Source organism: Hypomesus nipponensis, chromosome 24 (genome assembly GCF_054491055.1).
Source record: "Hypomesus nipponensis isolate SF chromosome 24, ASM5449105v1, whole genome shotgun sequence".
Lineage (NCBI taxonomy): Eukaryota > Metazoa > Chordata > Actinopteri > Osmeriformes > Osmeridae > Hypomesus > Hypomesus nipponensis.
The window spans coordinates 11,776,687-11,793,246 of NC_140384.1; the positions used below are offsets into that span (position 1 = coordinate 11,776,687).

Sequence of the window (16,560 nt, forward strand, 5' to 3'; positions counted from 1 at the left end):
CTGCAAAGAAGGGGAGGAGACAATTAGCACGTGTACTGGGCGTGTTTGGGCTGTGCATGTCGGTGACATATTACCCAATCAGATTGACAGATTTGTTTTTAGTTCCTGTGGTTTACAAAGGGGCGTAAATACTGAGATGTGGTTGGTTTGTAGATATTTAAGTAACCAATCGCCTAAATGACAGATGCTCAGCTGTCTGTAAGCCCCTCCTACTAATTATTTCTCAGCAAACACCGGAAACGTAGTTGTTTAAAGAGACATTGAGATATTTCATGGGCGAGGGCTTTACCTAAAACAGCTGCGAACACAGAAAAGCACAGACAGGAGGACATAGCCAGCTATCCAGTAAGGAAGCGAGCATTGTGGCGAAAAAGACAAGACCATACATTTGTTTGGTTTAATTTCGATTAAACAGGATTGCTCGCGTAAACGTTGTTATAGACAAGGTCAGTTGTAGTTATGTTCTATATTTGAATTTGAACATACTGTCGCCAGACTTGGAATCGTTCTGGCTAGCGCGTCCGCAATCTGAACCACCAAAAAAGGCCAAACCGTTTCTGAATAGAGAAAGTGTTCGCTACCAGACGGTTTAACCCCAACCTCCAACTCGAACCTGATACTGCGTCGGTGAGTAACAGTTTATGATGTTGCTACAAACACATTCTTTGACCACTAGCTTGGACGTCGCTTATTTATCACACGGCTAACGTTAGCACTGAGCTACATTACATTCTGAAAAACGACCCTAAGAGCTTTCATATTTGGCTTGTTTTATGGTTAGATTTCTAGTCAGACCTAATGCTTGGTAGAATAGTGTGTCACTTAGCCATTGTTGGAATTCGAACCTAGAAAACATTGAGGGGAAACCGAAGCCCATGACAGTAGCTGTTGTACATTTGGTTGAGATCTTCGGTATGTCTGGCTGTCTTAGGGGGCGTTCCGCGGCTTTGTCTGCCATCCCTATTATTTCTTCGTGTGTGTGGGCATGTGTGTGTGTGTGTGTGTGCGTGCGTGCACGCGCTCAGGCCAAGTATGCGTTTATGCACGCGCTGGTGCGGGACGGACAAGATGAAGTCTATTCCCGTTTCAAATTGACAAACGGGCGTGAACGGATCTCATCCATGCGTGCTTGAGCATAACTGCTTATAGCTTCAGTGTGCTGCAGTGTATCTGTCTACATGGAAGAAACGCTGTGCCATGGCATACATGAGCTTATTTAGGTACCTTATGGAATATGCTATTTTATGGAACCTGCTTAGTAATTGTTCATCACTGTAAGCTCATGATGATTACAAAAATCCATCTATAACTAATTTTTCAAAAGATCTAGAGGAACCGGGGTATTATTGCATCATCTGCTGTGTGTGGGGCAAGATACCTTAGACCAAAGCTTCAGTGTGGCAGTGCAGGCCCTTTTTGACGAGGTGTGAAGCAGTCAGACTAGACTAGCTGGGATTGTGCTGCTAAAGCTCCCCTAACCCTCTCTGTTTCCATATGACCAGGCTGGAATGGTAGTGCTTGAGCATGCACATTACACAGACACCCAGTCTAAAATGGGCACAACCTTCCAAAGCACTTAAATGCACCTATACACAGACGGATCCCCTTCTCTCTGTCTCTCGTCTCCAGCTCTGTGAACCTGTTAAGGTTCGGTTAGGGTTAGGTTAAGGTCTCAGCTCTGTGAACCTAGGGTCATCTAGCTGAATGTGACGTCATACAGAAACGTGACAGGGCTGCTATAGTAGGATTTAACACAACACAGAGCAGAGGCGATAGATACAACTTTAACTTATAACTCACTTTTACTCTGTGAGATCTGTTCTGTGTGCCGTGTAGTTAAGTTACCCTGTACCACCCAACAACAGCTTGCAGTTTGTGTTCCTAGTTGACCTCACCTGAGAGTGTAATGTGTGACCAGTTGGGAAATAACAGCTTGTTCTTTAGCTCTGAAAATAGCACTTAAATAGGTTGGAAACACTGTAACCCTCCCTTTCACCCCTGACTTCTGACAGCTGGCCAACACAAGTGCACACACACACACACACACACACATACACAAACCCAGCTTAAGATTAGTTTGACCTGGAAAGCACCAAATGTTGTACAGTGGAAGACTATAGTGCTGGTGAGTGTATGATGCAGACCTGTCTGCATATAGATGTGCTGATTAGCAATACAGAATACATTACATTTAATTATTTTAGTTGATGCTTTGGTGCATAGTCAAGGAATGGTCTGTATTCACCAGGAACAGTGCAGAATACCCACATCTCAGCTGTGGTGAACAATGGCAATAACTACAGTAATACAAAGTACAGTGCATTGTCTGGAATCACATCCTCTTTAGAGATCTCATATAGACTATAGGATCCGAAGATCAGTGGGTATCTGGTGCCTTCACGACGTTGCACACATAAGATCTGGCCAGAGAACAGACTACCCCAGGAATTGGGCTACACTCCTGAATGGCAACGTTGAAGACTACACCTCTACTCACACTCTGACATAGCCCTCCACATTCTCCTCTTTCTTTTTCCCCCCTCTTTACTCTCTTCCCTCCCCCCTTCTCCCACCCTACACTCTCTTCCCAGCCCCTCACCTGCCCCCCTCTCTCCCCATGTTGTTTCAGCATCTCCACAGCACATTCCTTCTCTGTTTGAGGTGGGGAGAGTTTGGTCTTGTTGTTGCTGTTGTTGTTGTTGTTGCTGTTGTTGTTGTTGTGAAGCTACTTATGCCCAGATGGCTGATTGACAGTTCCTGAGTGTTTAGGATGGGTCTGGTGAAGGGAGAGGAAACTATTTATCCACGGACTACATGTTTTAGGTCTGGGTCAAAATGTTATTTAATTATGTTGAGGATTGGGGGGGTGGTGGGGGGGGGGGGGTTAGTTAAGGAGTTCGTAATTCATCATCTAGCTTAACTACTGTTGCGTGGTTAAACACAGACATGTGCTGCAAAGTGCACCACACACTCACTCTGGTCTTTACTGTGAGTTCCCTGACAGCAGGCTGTGTTTGATATGATGTTCAAATGCTTATGGGTTTAAAAACATGCCAGAGTTTGAATGTTAGGAATCAAAGAATCAAAGGAATTTGGTCCCTTGAAAGTCACAGCTGGTCTCATGTCTGGAAGTTTGCATGTGTGTGTGGCTCACAGGAATGTGTTGGGTTGTGTGTAAATGTACTTTTGCTAAGCGTGGCTTTTTTCAGTTGTTTTTAAACAGCCAATGCAATGACTAAATTAAACAAGGAGAAACTTTGAGAAAGGAGAGGAGGCCAGACCCCTACTCCCATATATGAACGATGGAATTGTGGTTCACCTTTTAAACCTTGCATTACCTTGAAGGTATGCAACTGAAAAGGTTTAGTTGTAGTGTTGTCAGGGTTAGTATTAATTTAATTGTACTGTATTCGTTTTAGGTTAGAATAGGTTATAGGGTTGAAATAGGTTTTATGTACATTTAGGGTTAGTATAGTGTATTATTTATTGTTATCTGTAATTTAGGAAGTTTTAGTATTAGGGTTAGTATAGTCGATTTATTTATTGCTATCTGTATATTTAGGAAGTTCCACTTATTTAAACTCAGCATTGATGTAAATTATGTTCTGTATACTTATGTTATGTTATGCCAGGTGCTTGCGTTGTCGTGTCTTCAGAATTTCAGTGCCCAGTCTGACCTTGTGTTGTTCTGTGTACCTGACAAATAAAAGACTAGAACTTGAACTTGAATATCATAATTGCCTGAACTGTTGTTGCAGTTTTTCAGGTTGTACTTTCTGTCCACTACAAACCCCCCTCCTCCCCTCCTGCCCAATGTTGGAAATAGACCCCTCATGCTGTTGCCTTCCACAGATGGTAACATGCACACTGTAACAGGAAGTGCAGTTTGGTCCTGTTGCTCAGCTGATAAAGTTTTCACATGCTGCGTGTTATCCCCCCAGCCTCAGGAACACGCCCGGCCCTGTGTGTGTGTGTGTGTGTGTGGTGAGTCATGCTCTTCATTCTGTGTGTGTACTGGGTTGAGGGTGGGGGTGCTGGCACTGGGAGGGGTATTTGCATCTTCTTTTTCTCAGCAGTCAGTGTCTGTTTAGGAACGTTTTGCTGCCGGTACTACTTAAAAAAACGAAACGCACCCATACCTCAACAAGTCTGGTTTAGTTCACAGACTTATAGTTACACACTCACATGCAAGATCACACTCTTATCATATACACGCCCTGTGTGGTGAGACAGACGCCCTGTGTGGTGAGACAGACGCCCTGTGTGGTGAGACAGACTCCCTGTGTGGTGAGACAGACGCCCTGTGTGGTGAGACAGACGCCCTGTGTGGTGAGACAGACACCCTAGGTTAGAGGCTGTTTGCGCACTGTTGCTGCTCTCTTGTCGTCTGCAAAACAGGCCAAACAAGGTGGACGGGGCTTCGTCTCCCTACTAGCCAATCAAGGCCTCAGCCACTACAGCTGACCCTCCAATCAGCACACGGCTCTTCAGTCCCCCCTCCCCTCTGTGTTCACTGCTGACGGAGCATGCCTCGGTCTACCAGCTGGGAGGAAGCAGGAACAGCAGTGGGGGAAAGAGGCAAAGGAGGGCTTAGAAGAGACAGACTTAAAGACAGTTTGAAGAGAAAGTGGTTAGGGTTAGGGAGGGGAAAGATGGGAGGGAAAAGATAAGTCAGTGTGAAGAGCTTCATTATGTTAGAGAGAGAGGGGGGAGAGAGGGAGAGGGAGAGGGAGGGGGAGAGAGGGGGAGAGAGGGAGAGAGAGAGAGGGAGAGGGGGAGAGAGGGAGGGGAGAGGGGGAGAGGGGGAGAAAAAAAGTGATTGAGCTGGCTGGCCATTCTGACACACTCTCACAGGCAACCTCTCGGTCCTGGCGCCTTTATCCAGGAGTAAGGAAGCCAGGAGGACAACTAAAGGGGGAGGGAGAACCAGTCCTAACTGAGACCCGGGGGGGGGGGTACATAACCCTAACCCAGGGAGACCTAGGAAGACCCAGGAAGTCAGCTGTGTGTGAGACTCCTCCAGCTGCCCCCTGAAAGACAAGAAGGAAAGAGAAGGGCAGAAACAAGTCTTTTGGGAAGGCGAGTGTCACAAGCTGAGGGGGGATGTTGGTGACACTTATTATAAGAGGATGACTCCATGTCTCCTAAACTGGCCACATGAGAAACAGACAAACAGACAGTATGTATTTAGTATGTATTTTGTTTTAGCATGTTTTCTTCCTGATATTGATACACGGTGGGGATGATCACTCCTCCCCCCGATCCCTCCCCTCTCTGCTACCTCCACCCCCTCCCTATTTCCCCCAATCCCTCCTCTCTTCTACCTCCACCCCCTCCCTATTTCCCCCGATCCCTCCCCTCTCTGCTACCTCCACCCCCTCCCTATTTCCCCCAATCCCTCCTCTCTTCTACCTCCACCCCCTCCCTATTTCCCCCATCCCTCCCCTCTCTTCTACCTCCACCCCCTCCCTATTTCCCCCAATTCCTCCTCTCTGCTACCTCCACCCCTTCCCTATTTCCCCCAATCCCTCTACTCTGCTCCCTCTCCTTCCTCTCTTTCCTCCTCACTTTCTTCATCTTCCTTCTTTCAGTTCCTGAGAGCTGGGCTACTGCAGTGTTGAACTGCAGGGAGGCTAACACTGCAGTGTTGAGCTACAGGGAGTGTGTGCGTGTGTGAGGTGGAGGGGCATAGTATAGCACACATAGTGTGTGTGTGTGTTCTGGGGGTGTGAGTGTGTGTGCAAGAGAGCCCTCGAAGGTAATGGTGTGTAACTACTATGGGCATATGTCACAAGAGTAATTAGAGATGACATTGGATTGAGTCGTGCTTTCTGTAAGGTTGATCAATCGTGTGTGTCATTTTCTGTATGTGTCTCTCTGTGTCTTTCTGTATGTGTCAGTCATAGGTCCTTCCTCTACTGCACCCCCACAGGCACTGATGTAATACAGTCACTGTCACTGTGCCCTCTGAACACATGACCCAGATCACACAGCCAGCTGGAAGGCAACCTGATTCTCTCTAATACACACTGACACATCCACACACACACTGACACATCCACACACACACACTTACACACATGCACACACACACACTTACACACATGCATACGTAACAAGACCTGAGATGGTGACTCTCTTTCTGTCTCTCTTTTTCACATTATGTATGTCATGTATCTGTGCACTTAAGTCTTCCTTTCTCGTATTCCCTCCCCCCTCTACTATACTCCTGTCATCCAGCACTACTACATCAGTGGCGGCTGCTCGTCTTTCATATAGGGGAAGCTCATTTTTCGGCCTACATCATATATATATTCTCCATTCATTTAGCTAGTTCACCCCTACGACACTAGCCTAGTACTGTATGTATGAATGAATAAACGAACGATCTAACGGACCGTTGGAGACGCTGACCATCCGTGGGTGGGACAGCATTTCACAGCATTTATCCAATGACCGTAGAGTTTCGAAGCACTGAAAAAAACTTTTCAAAGCAGCCCCATTGAAGTCCATGGACGCTGGGCTTCAACAGGGAAATTCACTGTGACGCTACGGGAATGTATGAGAAGGAAATCGGTCAGTCGACCTGCTAATATATGTAGCTGATTCTGAATGAACTCGTTTTTTAGATGAACGTGTTTAAACGCATTTAAAATGTTAACACAACAGTAAAAATGTGACCATTTGATTTTTTGACATTTTAGGGGAAGCCGAGCTTCCCTTACAGTCTTAAAGAAAGCACCACTGTACGACATCTACTATACTCCTGTCATCCATCGCTCTTACTTTGGTGTTATCTCCATCTCTACCTCATATCTCCTGTCTGCTCATCCTCCCTCCCAGTCAGCCCTAACCCTCCCAGCCAGCCCTAACCCTAACCCTCCCAGCCAGCCCTAACCCTAACCCTCCCAGCAAGCCCTTACCCTAACCCTCCCAGCCAGCCCTAACCCTCCCAGCCAGCCCTAACCCTCCCAGCCAGCCCTAACCCTCCCAGCCAGCCCTAACCCTCCCAGCCAACCCTAACCCCATATGGAGATTTGTTTCATTTTATGACTTTGGGTATGCTGAACTAGTCAGCCAGGGAGATGATTGCACATTGTTTATTTAACACAAGCTTACCTGATCCAGTCATCTCGAGTTCCGTACTTAGTTGCACCTGTATGGGAGCTAAACATACTGGGGTGGTCTTGTGTTCAGACTCAGGAATGTCTGTCATTGAGGAGTGAAGCTGGGGAGGAAGTGTTCTTCATCATTCATAACATTTAGAAACATACCATCACCCAGTAGAGCTCAGAATGTTTCAGTTGACTTTTTGTTTTGTCGAGCTACATTTTCTTGGACAGGCATCTTCAGCCAGTCATTCTGTGGCAGAGCACAAAGGGGCTGTTCAGGGGCGCCGCCAGGAATTTTGGGCCCCATGAAAAAGAAAATATATATTTATATTTTTTGATCATTTCTATTCGTTTTTCTATTTTGGGGGGCCCCTGTCAGTCAGAATAGAATCGTCCTAACTTTCCCCCCTATACGGTGCCCCTGGGGCTGTTGTCATGATGGCTGGCGGTTGTCATGGCAGCTTCTGGATTCTGGTCCAAGTGGGACTCGGTCTGTTCTGTTCCGTTTGGAAGTATTGAATGTTCCGGTAGATATTAGCTGGGGTCTAGTCCGTGCATATATTTATCAATATTAGTCTTTTTGTGAATGTGTAATACCTTGCTTGTACAGATAGTTAGTACATTAACAGATCAATTATTTCATTGATTATCTTAAGTCATGTCTAGAATCCTCTAAGGGACTGGGTTAGGATTATGGCATATTGACTATACTAGTGCAGTGCCTGCGATGCAGCTGGTGATTCAGATGCAGTTAGTTGATTAGTTGATTTGGTGTTATGTATAAAAAGGAGTCATGTTCAGCCATGCCGGTGAGGTTTCCCCCAGGCTCGCATGAGATTTTTCTTCATGTTTAAATATATATGTCATATTTATCTTCAAGAAGGTGAGCTTCTCATCTGAACGACATCAACGCTGGCACTGCTGGTCCTTGTGTCCTGAGCAAGAGCTGACTGCCAACTTCATACACTCCCCAGTTCTCCAGTCAATCAAGTCATATACAGACAGACACATTCCTGTAGCTAGATAGCTCTAAGCCTGTCTCAGATCCATCTCAGATGAACGCCAACCCTGGCAACTGTCCCAGTCATTGGAGATCTGTCCATTGATTGGTTGATTGACATGTTTGTGCCTGTCTGTCTCCAGGGGGTTCGCTGTGGAATGCCTGTGTCATGATGCGGACTCTAAGCCACACCCCACGCCCAGGTGTTGAGGGAGGGCGTCTCCGGCTGTCAGCCAATCACAGGGGAAGTTTAAGGAGAGACACTTCCTGTTCCTCTGCACTTCCTCTTCTCAGGACCCTCCCACCTCACTGACAAATCATCACTCAGTAAGTTACAATGTTTTAATATTACTAAAAAAAATAACCATTCCAGCACATGTGGTCCTTTTCAGTCCTAAAAGTCAGTATGATGGAATGTCCAACAAGTTTACTTCTGATCCCCAGGTGACAGTTCCTGTATCTCCATCACTCCCCTTACAACTCCTTCCTGTATCTCCATCACTTCCTGTGCTGCTCCCCGTCTGTTGACCCGTTGGGGGATGCTGGTACCTTCTCGTGGAGGTTGCCATGCTTCTCGTGGAGGTAACCATGGGGGTGATCTGATTTCTGTGGTAGCATCGCCAGAGGTGGTGGAATGGGCAGGAGGCAGAACAGAAGAACCCATAGGTGAGAGAGGCAAATATTCCATTAGAAATGCAGTTTGGTCAACGTTTTGTACATGTAAATGTGTTCAAGTCAATGATTTATATTTTCTAGCAATGCTCAGTAGTAACCCAGTCGTGATTAAACTAGCTACTATGTTTCTGTCCGCCATCATCTCAGTCTTTCTGTTTGTTTTCAGGTGATCAGCGTCTTCCTGATTTGCACTGTGTGAAGACATCACAGCAGTGATTATAGGACTTCCTCTTCTTGTCATTTCACTGCTTCTTTGCACTTTCTAGGACTTGTCTCATTCTCAAAGACCTGAAACTAGTAAAAGCCATGAGGCACATTCACGTTGAGTTGACGCGTAGGGAGGCGCCTGTGGAGCTTCCAGCCCAGCAGGGGGACCTACCTCCACCTGCAGCCCCAATACAGGGCCCCGATCCTGGACTGACCGCAGGGCTGCGGCCCTTCGGCCAGGAGGAGCTCAGACTCCAGAAGGTGTACCAGCTCTCCATCTTCTCCCAGCTAGGGGGCTTCTCCACTGCTCAGGAGCCCCCCACTGAGCCCCCGTCTCGGTCTGGCAGGGTGGCGGTGAAGAGGGGCCTGGAGGAGCCCCAGCTGACCCCCAAGTGGCCCCATGTGGAGGGGGTCTCCTCCAGCAGGGATGCCCTGGAGGGAGGGGTGCTGTGTGGGCCGGGGCCACACGTGGGCTCAGTCATCTCTTGCACATTGATAGATCATAGAGACACTGAAGGCAGCTTGTCGCCCAAGTCACCACCCCTCTCCCCAAGCCACACCCCCGCCCGACGCCCCGCCCAGCACAACCATGACCGGCCAATCCCAGATGTGTGGGCACCGCTCTCGCCCAAATCCCCCCCTATATGCGACCCCCACGGTCAACCATGTGACCAGGGCCTCTCCACGGGGCCCTCTCCCAGGATGGGCTCTCCTCCTGGGAGGGATACTCAAACCTGGGTCCCTGGCAGCCCAGGAAGAGAGGGCTACAGTAACGACTCTCCGACTGGGAAGCCTACCTCTTGCACCGATGGAGGCTCGTACAGGATTCTACAAAAGCCCATGTCCCCCCTCCCCACGGAGCTGCAGGAGCCCGGGGAGGCAGGGCTGGAGTCATCCCCACCGGAGGGCAATGCAACCCAGACCGCCTCCAGCAGCGGGCTGGCCTCTTGGGAGAAGACACCCAGTAGCAGAGGGCTTCGCTCTACCCCGTCAGGGCCTTGCGCTGCCAAGAAGAAGCTGCTGTCGCCTAGCGACACAGGGGAGTCGTGCTCCGAGGACGAGGGTCCATCCACCTCAAAGAGGAGCCGGCTGGCTCTGCTGGCCCCAGGGCTGGGCCTGGCTTCCTGCCGTGGGACTGACGCCAAGGCCGCTCCCTTCTGGAACCACCTGCTGCCCTCGGTGCGAGACCGGACCAGGGTGAGCACACACAATCACATATAAATACATGCACTCACACTCACATACACAGCCCAAGCATGAAATACTACCAACATATATTAAAAGATGGACGGAGGGAGACCTGGACGGAAACCTGCAAAATGATTCAGTGTTTCAGATTCACACAGTTGAAGTGAAAGAGGGATGGAGAGAGTGATTGAGGGATGGAGAGAGTGAGAATGGGATGAATAGAGTGAAAGAGGGATGGATAGTGTGAGAGAGGGATGGAGAGAGTGAGAGAGGGATGGATAGTGAGAGAAGGAAAGGTGGGTGAGGGATTACTTCATTATCCCCTGGTGTGCTGGAACAAGCTGAGTGGCTCCAGAATGTAGTCCATTGAGGGAGATTCCATTGTCGTCACATCACACACACACACACACACACACACACGCACCTCTGTCCACACCCCTCTCCACTGGTCTTTCTGGGTCCCCCCATGCTCCAATACAGTCAATTTCAGCTTCCAGAAAGGGTGGTAGGGAGGGTGCTACATTGCCTTTGGTGACAAAGAGGCTACTTTGTTAGCATAGGTGCATCCGTAGCGGTTGCAACTGTGATCATCATGACCTGGCAGGTTCAGAGTCAAGGGTATTAGGGCAGAGAACAGAGGGAGGTCGAGATACAGAGCAACTAGAACAGACACAGGATTTACACGTACGGAGGAAGAAAAGAGTTGATAAAGGGAGAGAGAAAGTCTGAGACGTTGGAGAGTGAGGGACAGGATTAGGGTTGGCAGAGAAAGGTTGAGACAGGTTAAGATGTCCACAGTGGCTGAGAGTGAGTGTGATGTGGATAAACCTAGCTGACAGACAGCCTTACGCCCTGTAGAGGGGCTCGATAGCATAGGTTCAAATTGTGAAGTATTAACTAGCGACTGGCTAACTAGAGAAGTGCTAAAGTTTGGATTAGCTGGTGAAGGAAGACAGGACTGGGAACCTTCCACTATGAACAGCTGGGATGTGGGGAATCTGTGTGTGTGGGAAGCAGCATCCGAGACTTCATACCCAGTAAGTAACTAACCCTAACCCTACTAACCCGTACCCTACTAACCCTAACCCTACTAACCATAACCCAAACCATACCCACCAGATCCACATACAAGGAGACTGCCACACACTTGCCAAGACACACCACCCAACTTATGCGTCATTGACTGATTCTTGCTACTACCACCATGTACCAAAAAATCAAGTGACATTTAACTGCACTAAGACTTAAGGTTGCTGACTTCAGAGGAATGACTGCCTCCTTCTATAGTCAAGCTACACGATACATAAACACCTGGCTATAATAATCCACTATGGAGGGTCATAATGAAGTTTTGGAGACGTGCCGTCCTTCACAGAAATCATATTTGTTTACTCCTGTTTTAATTCTAAGTATGCATTTCCTTTGTAATTGTCTGTATTGTTAACACTTTCTTATTTGGTCCAGTCGCGGGTGGGATGGAGTGGGCTGGAAGGGGGGGGGGGTTTGGTGTTTTGTGTGTAAGAAAAAAGACAAGTCATGTACAGAGGTGTGTCTGTTTATAATTTACCTTTCTCAATAAAAAGGGGTTTAAAAAAAGAAAAATAAGGTTGCAAATGTAAGATACGTGTGGTTTATCAGAAATGCAGTTATGTTGTAGTGCACATCCATGGTATTCATTGATGTATTGTGATGTCTTATTAGTTGTATTTATACTTCTGGCATCTGTCCCCTAGAGTGCTTCTGACTGCATGAGAGCTGGAAGGAGAGTGAAGAGCGCCCTGCGCTTGAAGAGGTATGTTTAAAGGGTTATGGTTTAAAACCACCTGACCCTTTGCAGTGATCGATTTTTGCAATTAACAAAGTTCCGCTGTGTTTGTGTGTGTGCATCTAGTCGTCAACTGCGTAGCGGGCGGCGTACAGAGACCTGCCGACCGGCTCGTGCAGACTGGCCCTCCTCCATCAGCCGCTCACTGCTGGGAAACTTTGAGGTACGACACACCCCAAACCTGGCAACCTGCCAGGCGCATTAAATAAATAACTAGTTGTTGCCACTTGTATATCTAGGACTGTCAACAGGGGAGCTGTATTTTTACTTGTCTGTGTGCGTTTATTTCCAGGAGTCCATCCTCAAGGGCCGCTTCTGTCCGTCAGGGCGCATCGAGGGTTTTACAGCGGAGATCGGCGCCAGCGGCTCCTACTGCCCCCAGCACGTTACACTGGCCGTGCAGGTCACCTACTACGACCTCTCAGAGCACAGTGCACCCTCACCCTTCCTAGTGAGTACACACACGCTCAGACGGCAACTCTGTGTGTATATGAGAAATGTTCTTAAAAATAGTTTTGGCATGTAATTAGTCCATGCCAGAGGACTTTCAATGCGGATAAAAATGTTATCCAGTGGTATTGTTCTTTAGAATTGTGTGTCTCCTTCCCTCCTTAGGGAATGATTTCCCTCGACTCTCTTGGAAAGAAAGGATACAGTATACCCAAAGCAGGAACCATTCAAGTGGTGAGCCCACCCTCCCCTTATCCTTAACCCCCCCTTATCCCCAACACAATTAGTTTTGTATTCTTGATTTGTCTTTGTTCCTCTTTCCATTATTCTAAATGTTTGTCAGTGTGACCAACCTCATTGTCAGAGTCAAATTATAGTCCATGTCATGTCTTTTTTTATGCATTATCCATTTTCAGAAGTATTTCACTTTTCTAAACTAAAGTATCAATATTTTGAGGTTTTAAAATATGTCTTTTCCATCCATCTTCTTTACTCAGACCTTATTCAATCCCAACAAAACTGTGGTTAAGATGTTCCTGGTGACGTATAACTTTGGAGACATGCCCGCCAATCACATCACCTTCTTGCGTCAGCGCATATTCCTTATGCCAGTGGAGGAGGGGCAAGAGGATGAAAAGGAGGAGCCTAGAGAGGGTGGGGCCACAGACAGGAAGAAGATTCTGTGTTACCTGATACACCTCCGGTATGTGTGGAGTTTCAACTGCTTGATGCATCCTTAAAATAAATGTTGCCAGTTTATTTTTCAGAAATAATATTTTTGTCTTCATTTCTAGATTCCAGAGCTCCAAATCTGGTAAAATCTACTTGCACAATGATATTCGGCTGCTATTCTCTCGCAAGTCCATCGAGGTGGACACAGGGATTCCTTATGAGCTTAAATCCTTCACCGAGGTGCCAAGAAACCCCAAATACTCCCCGCGTGTTTGAACTCCCGCCAGTCCCTGCTCTGAAACCAACGCAGCCCCCCCCTTTCAGAGGAAACAGGGGCACAGACTGACTGTTTAAAACATGGACAAGAAACTTGAAAATACTTGGACACACCACATACACGGAGGCTCAAGCATACATTCACACACCTCAAACAACAGAGTTGTATACACACACACACACACAGACTTTTGAGTTCAATGTTAACATGCATGCCTTGTGACTAAACCAAGTATTTCTTCAGTGCCCTGACACACTGTCCTTCACTCTGCCTGCACCCACCTCTCACCCCTGTGGTGGACCAATGACAACCCTACCGCCGGAACCAGTGAGCCAATAGCAAGCTGCAAACAGCACACACTTCCTTCCTGAGAGGACTGTAAGCAAATCCTGATACTAGTTTTGGGAGGCAGAAACTTGGGACGCAGGAACACACTCGTGAAGGAAGGAATTCACAAAGACCATCAAATGGAAATAAGACATGTCTACAGATGATCCAGTAAACCCACTCTTCTCAAGCATCATGATACGGACCACTCAAGGGCCTTGGATTTGTGTGTGTAGCCAGACTGAGGGACACTGTGTGCTGTATGTTCTTGTGATGTTCAAAACAGTCGATATGGGAGCAGCAAAGAAAGGAACAAAGCTGTATTGAAAATTTGTTTGAAAATGTCTTAAAAAGCAATATACTGCACATGTGTTTTCAGCTGGATACGCCCCCTGTGGAGAGGGGATGCAGAGCTGAATAAGTGTATGGAGGGGGGCAGAAGGAGGAGGAATGAGGGGGGAAGCTGGGGTATTTAATATGGGAGAAAGTCTATGTATATTTAAATTATTAAACTCATGACTGGCGAGTGATACCTGTGTCATCATGTTAATTTTAAGTGTGTATCTGTCTGTTTTAGACCCAAGACTTGTGTTTGTACTTCCAGTTAGGGTTAAAGAGTCCCTTGTTTTGAAAGGCCATCAGAATGACCCCCGTAGGGTTTGGAGTGGACAGAAAGACTCAGAGGCTGGCCCTTGTAAATATAAGTGGGATCGTGGCTTACACCTCAGCCTAACCTCAGTGTGGCCTGTTACACTGCCCTCCCCTAAAAAGAATGAGAAAACTCAAAAATCCTTTTCAGTTGCCCAAAAAGATTTTTGGGGGGGAGAATTTTTTTTGATTCCAGCATCACTTGATTCTCTGTACGTTAATGGGACTAGTATGAGTAACTAGAGTAAGTTTCATGCGCGTGGCACCTTCCTAGTCAGAGTTAAGGGGTGAACAAAGGTAAGTTAAGGGGTGAACAAAGGTAGGGGGAAAAAGGTATAGAAAAGTCTAAAAAAAAGAAAAAGGTCTGTGAAAAAAAATCTCTCCCTTCTGATCGCCAGCCCTCTGGGGGCCAACATTAAGTGGTAAGTTTATATTTTATATTTAGTCATTTAGCAGACACTCTTATCCAGAGCGACTTACAGTAAGTACAGGGACATTCTCCCCGAGGCAAGTAGGGTAAAGTGCCTTGCCCAAGGACACAATGTCATTTGGCACCCGGGAATCAAACCAACAACCTTCTAATTAATATCCCGACTCCCTAACCGCTCAGCCATCTGACCTCCAAGTTATTACTGTTATTACAGTTATTACAATGTTATTACAGAATCAGTTTAATTGCCAAGTAGTTTATACAAACAAGGAATTAACTTTGGTGGGAAGGTCCATGAGAACATTTAAAAGTGTATGTCTTCTTACATATAAAATGTAAGAAACTAAAACAAATTACAACAAAATACTAACAATACTGTACAATATAAATTAAAATAGAGAGTAAAAGAGTGCAGTAAGGCTGTGTGCGGTAAGTGACTGAGGAGTGTTAATGTAACCCTCAGTACTTTATAAGTGAGTTAGTGTCAGTTGAGGGTCCTGGCCCTTGTTGATGAGCTGCAGATGGAAATAAACTGTTCCTGTGGTATGAGGCAGATGGTAGCCGATCACCTTTTCAGCAGTGCAGGCGATACGCTGCAGTCAACTCTTGTCCTTGGCAGTGGCAGACAATGTTATTACACTTATTACACGTGTCGGAGAAATTTAGAATAGAACACTATATTCTGAAAATACTGGTGCTAATATTCCTTGCCAGCAGAGAACCCCCTCCTCACATGACTTATAGATGACACTAGGCTTACGTAAACAACCCGACCTAGGCTGTCCATTATCATACTCGAGGTGGAATAAATGTGTTTCTGTGTTATATATTATATGGTCAAGCCTAGGGTCAGAGAACTCTAAGTTTCCACGCACAAACTGTCTCTGGGATCGCTCATATTGACAGCTGGTATGCAGAGGAGGGGACTTCTCTCCAATAAATGGTTTTACATGATAATTCATGAACCAGACAAACTTTGTATTGCAATCAGACTTTGTCTCGTTGCTGGCAAGCATTGAACTAGTGTACTTTTCTTTGAATCTGACGACTGTGCATTACTTGAGAAATTATCTTAACAAATGTTAATTACACGGTTTTCTTTTGTTGAAAATGTTTTATTCCAGCATCAAATAATTCTTGCTGCACGTTGGGGGAATGGTTAGAGCAGGGGTGTCAAACTCCGGTCCTCGATGGCCGCTGTCCTGCATGTTTTAGATGTTTCCCTGCTCCAACACATCTGATTCAATTAAATGGGTTGTTATAACGACCATTCATTCGAATCAGGTGAGCTGGATCAGGGAAACATCTAAAACATGAAGGACAACGGCCCTTGAGGACCAGAGTTTGACACCCCTGGGTTAGAGTAACCAGACCAGGTTTGGTGCATGTAGAACCTAATACTATGGAGATGTCTGCTCTTTTCTAGCAAAAGTCACAAAGGGGATATAGATTATCAGGCTGTTTTTTCACCCGAGCTAATGTGTACCCCCTCCCCTGACATGCAAAGGGTATGTCCTGCCATTATGTGTGTTACTTTCTGTGTTCTTCTGGTCACAACGAACAACGTGAGATATTATGGAGATGTCTGCTATTTTCTAGCAACACTTACAGAAGGGATACAGATTATATCAGGTGTTTTTTTGTGAACAAAGGTAGACGGACAAAAAAAAACTGAAAACAAATGATCCCAGCATCAAATTATTCTTTCTGCACATTGAGGGGACTGGTATGAGTAACCAGACCAACTTT

The 16,560-nt window shown here is 46.5% G+C and overlaps 1 protein-coding gene across 1 annotated transcript; it reads left to right on the top strand.

The window, feature by feature from the left end:
- The first annotated feature begins 260 nt into the window (after positions 1-260).
- atosb (atos homolog b) lies at positions 261-14,246 on the top strand. The gene is made up of 10 exons (XM_084690827.1): positions 261-627; positions 8,256-8,439; positions 8,557-8,778; positions 8,954-10,191; positions 11,916-11,974; positions 12,074-12,170; positions 12,300-12,458; positions 12,623-12,691; positions 12,955-13,160; positions 13,252-14,246. The coding sequence occupies exons 4-10, from the start codon at positions 9,094-9,096 to the stop codon at positions 13,403-13,405; spliced, it is 1,842 nt and encodes a 613-aa protein (XP_084546953.1). The 5' UTR covers positions 261-627; positions 8,256-8,439; positions 8,557-8,778; positions 8,954-9,093; the 3' UTR covers positions 13,406-14,246.
- Positions 14,247-16,560: the final 2,314 nt, after the last annotated feature.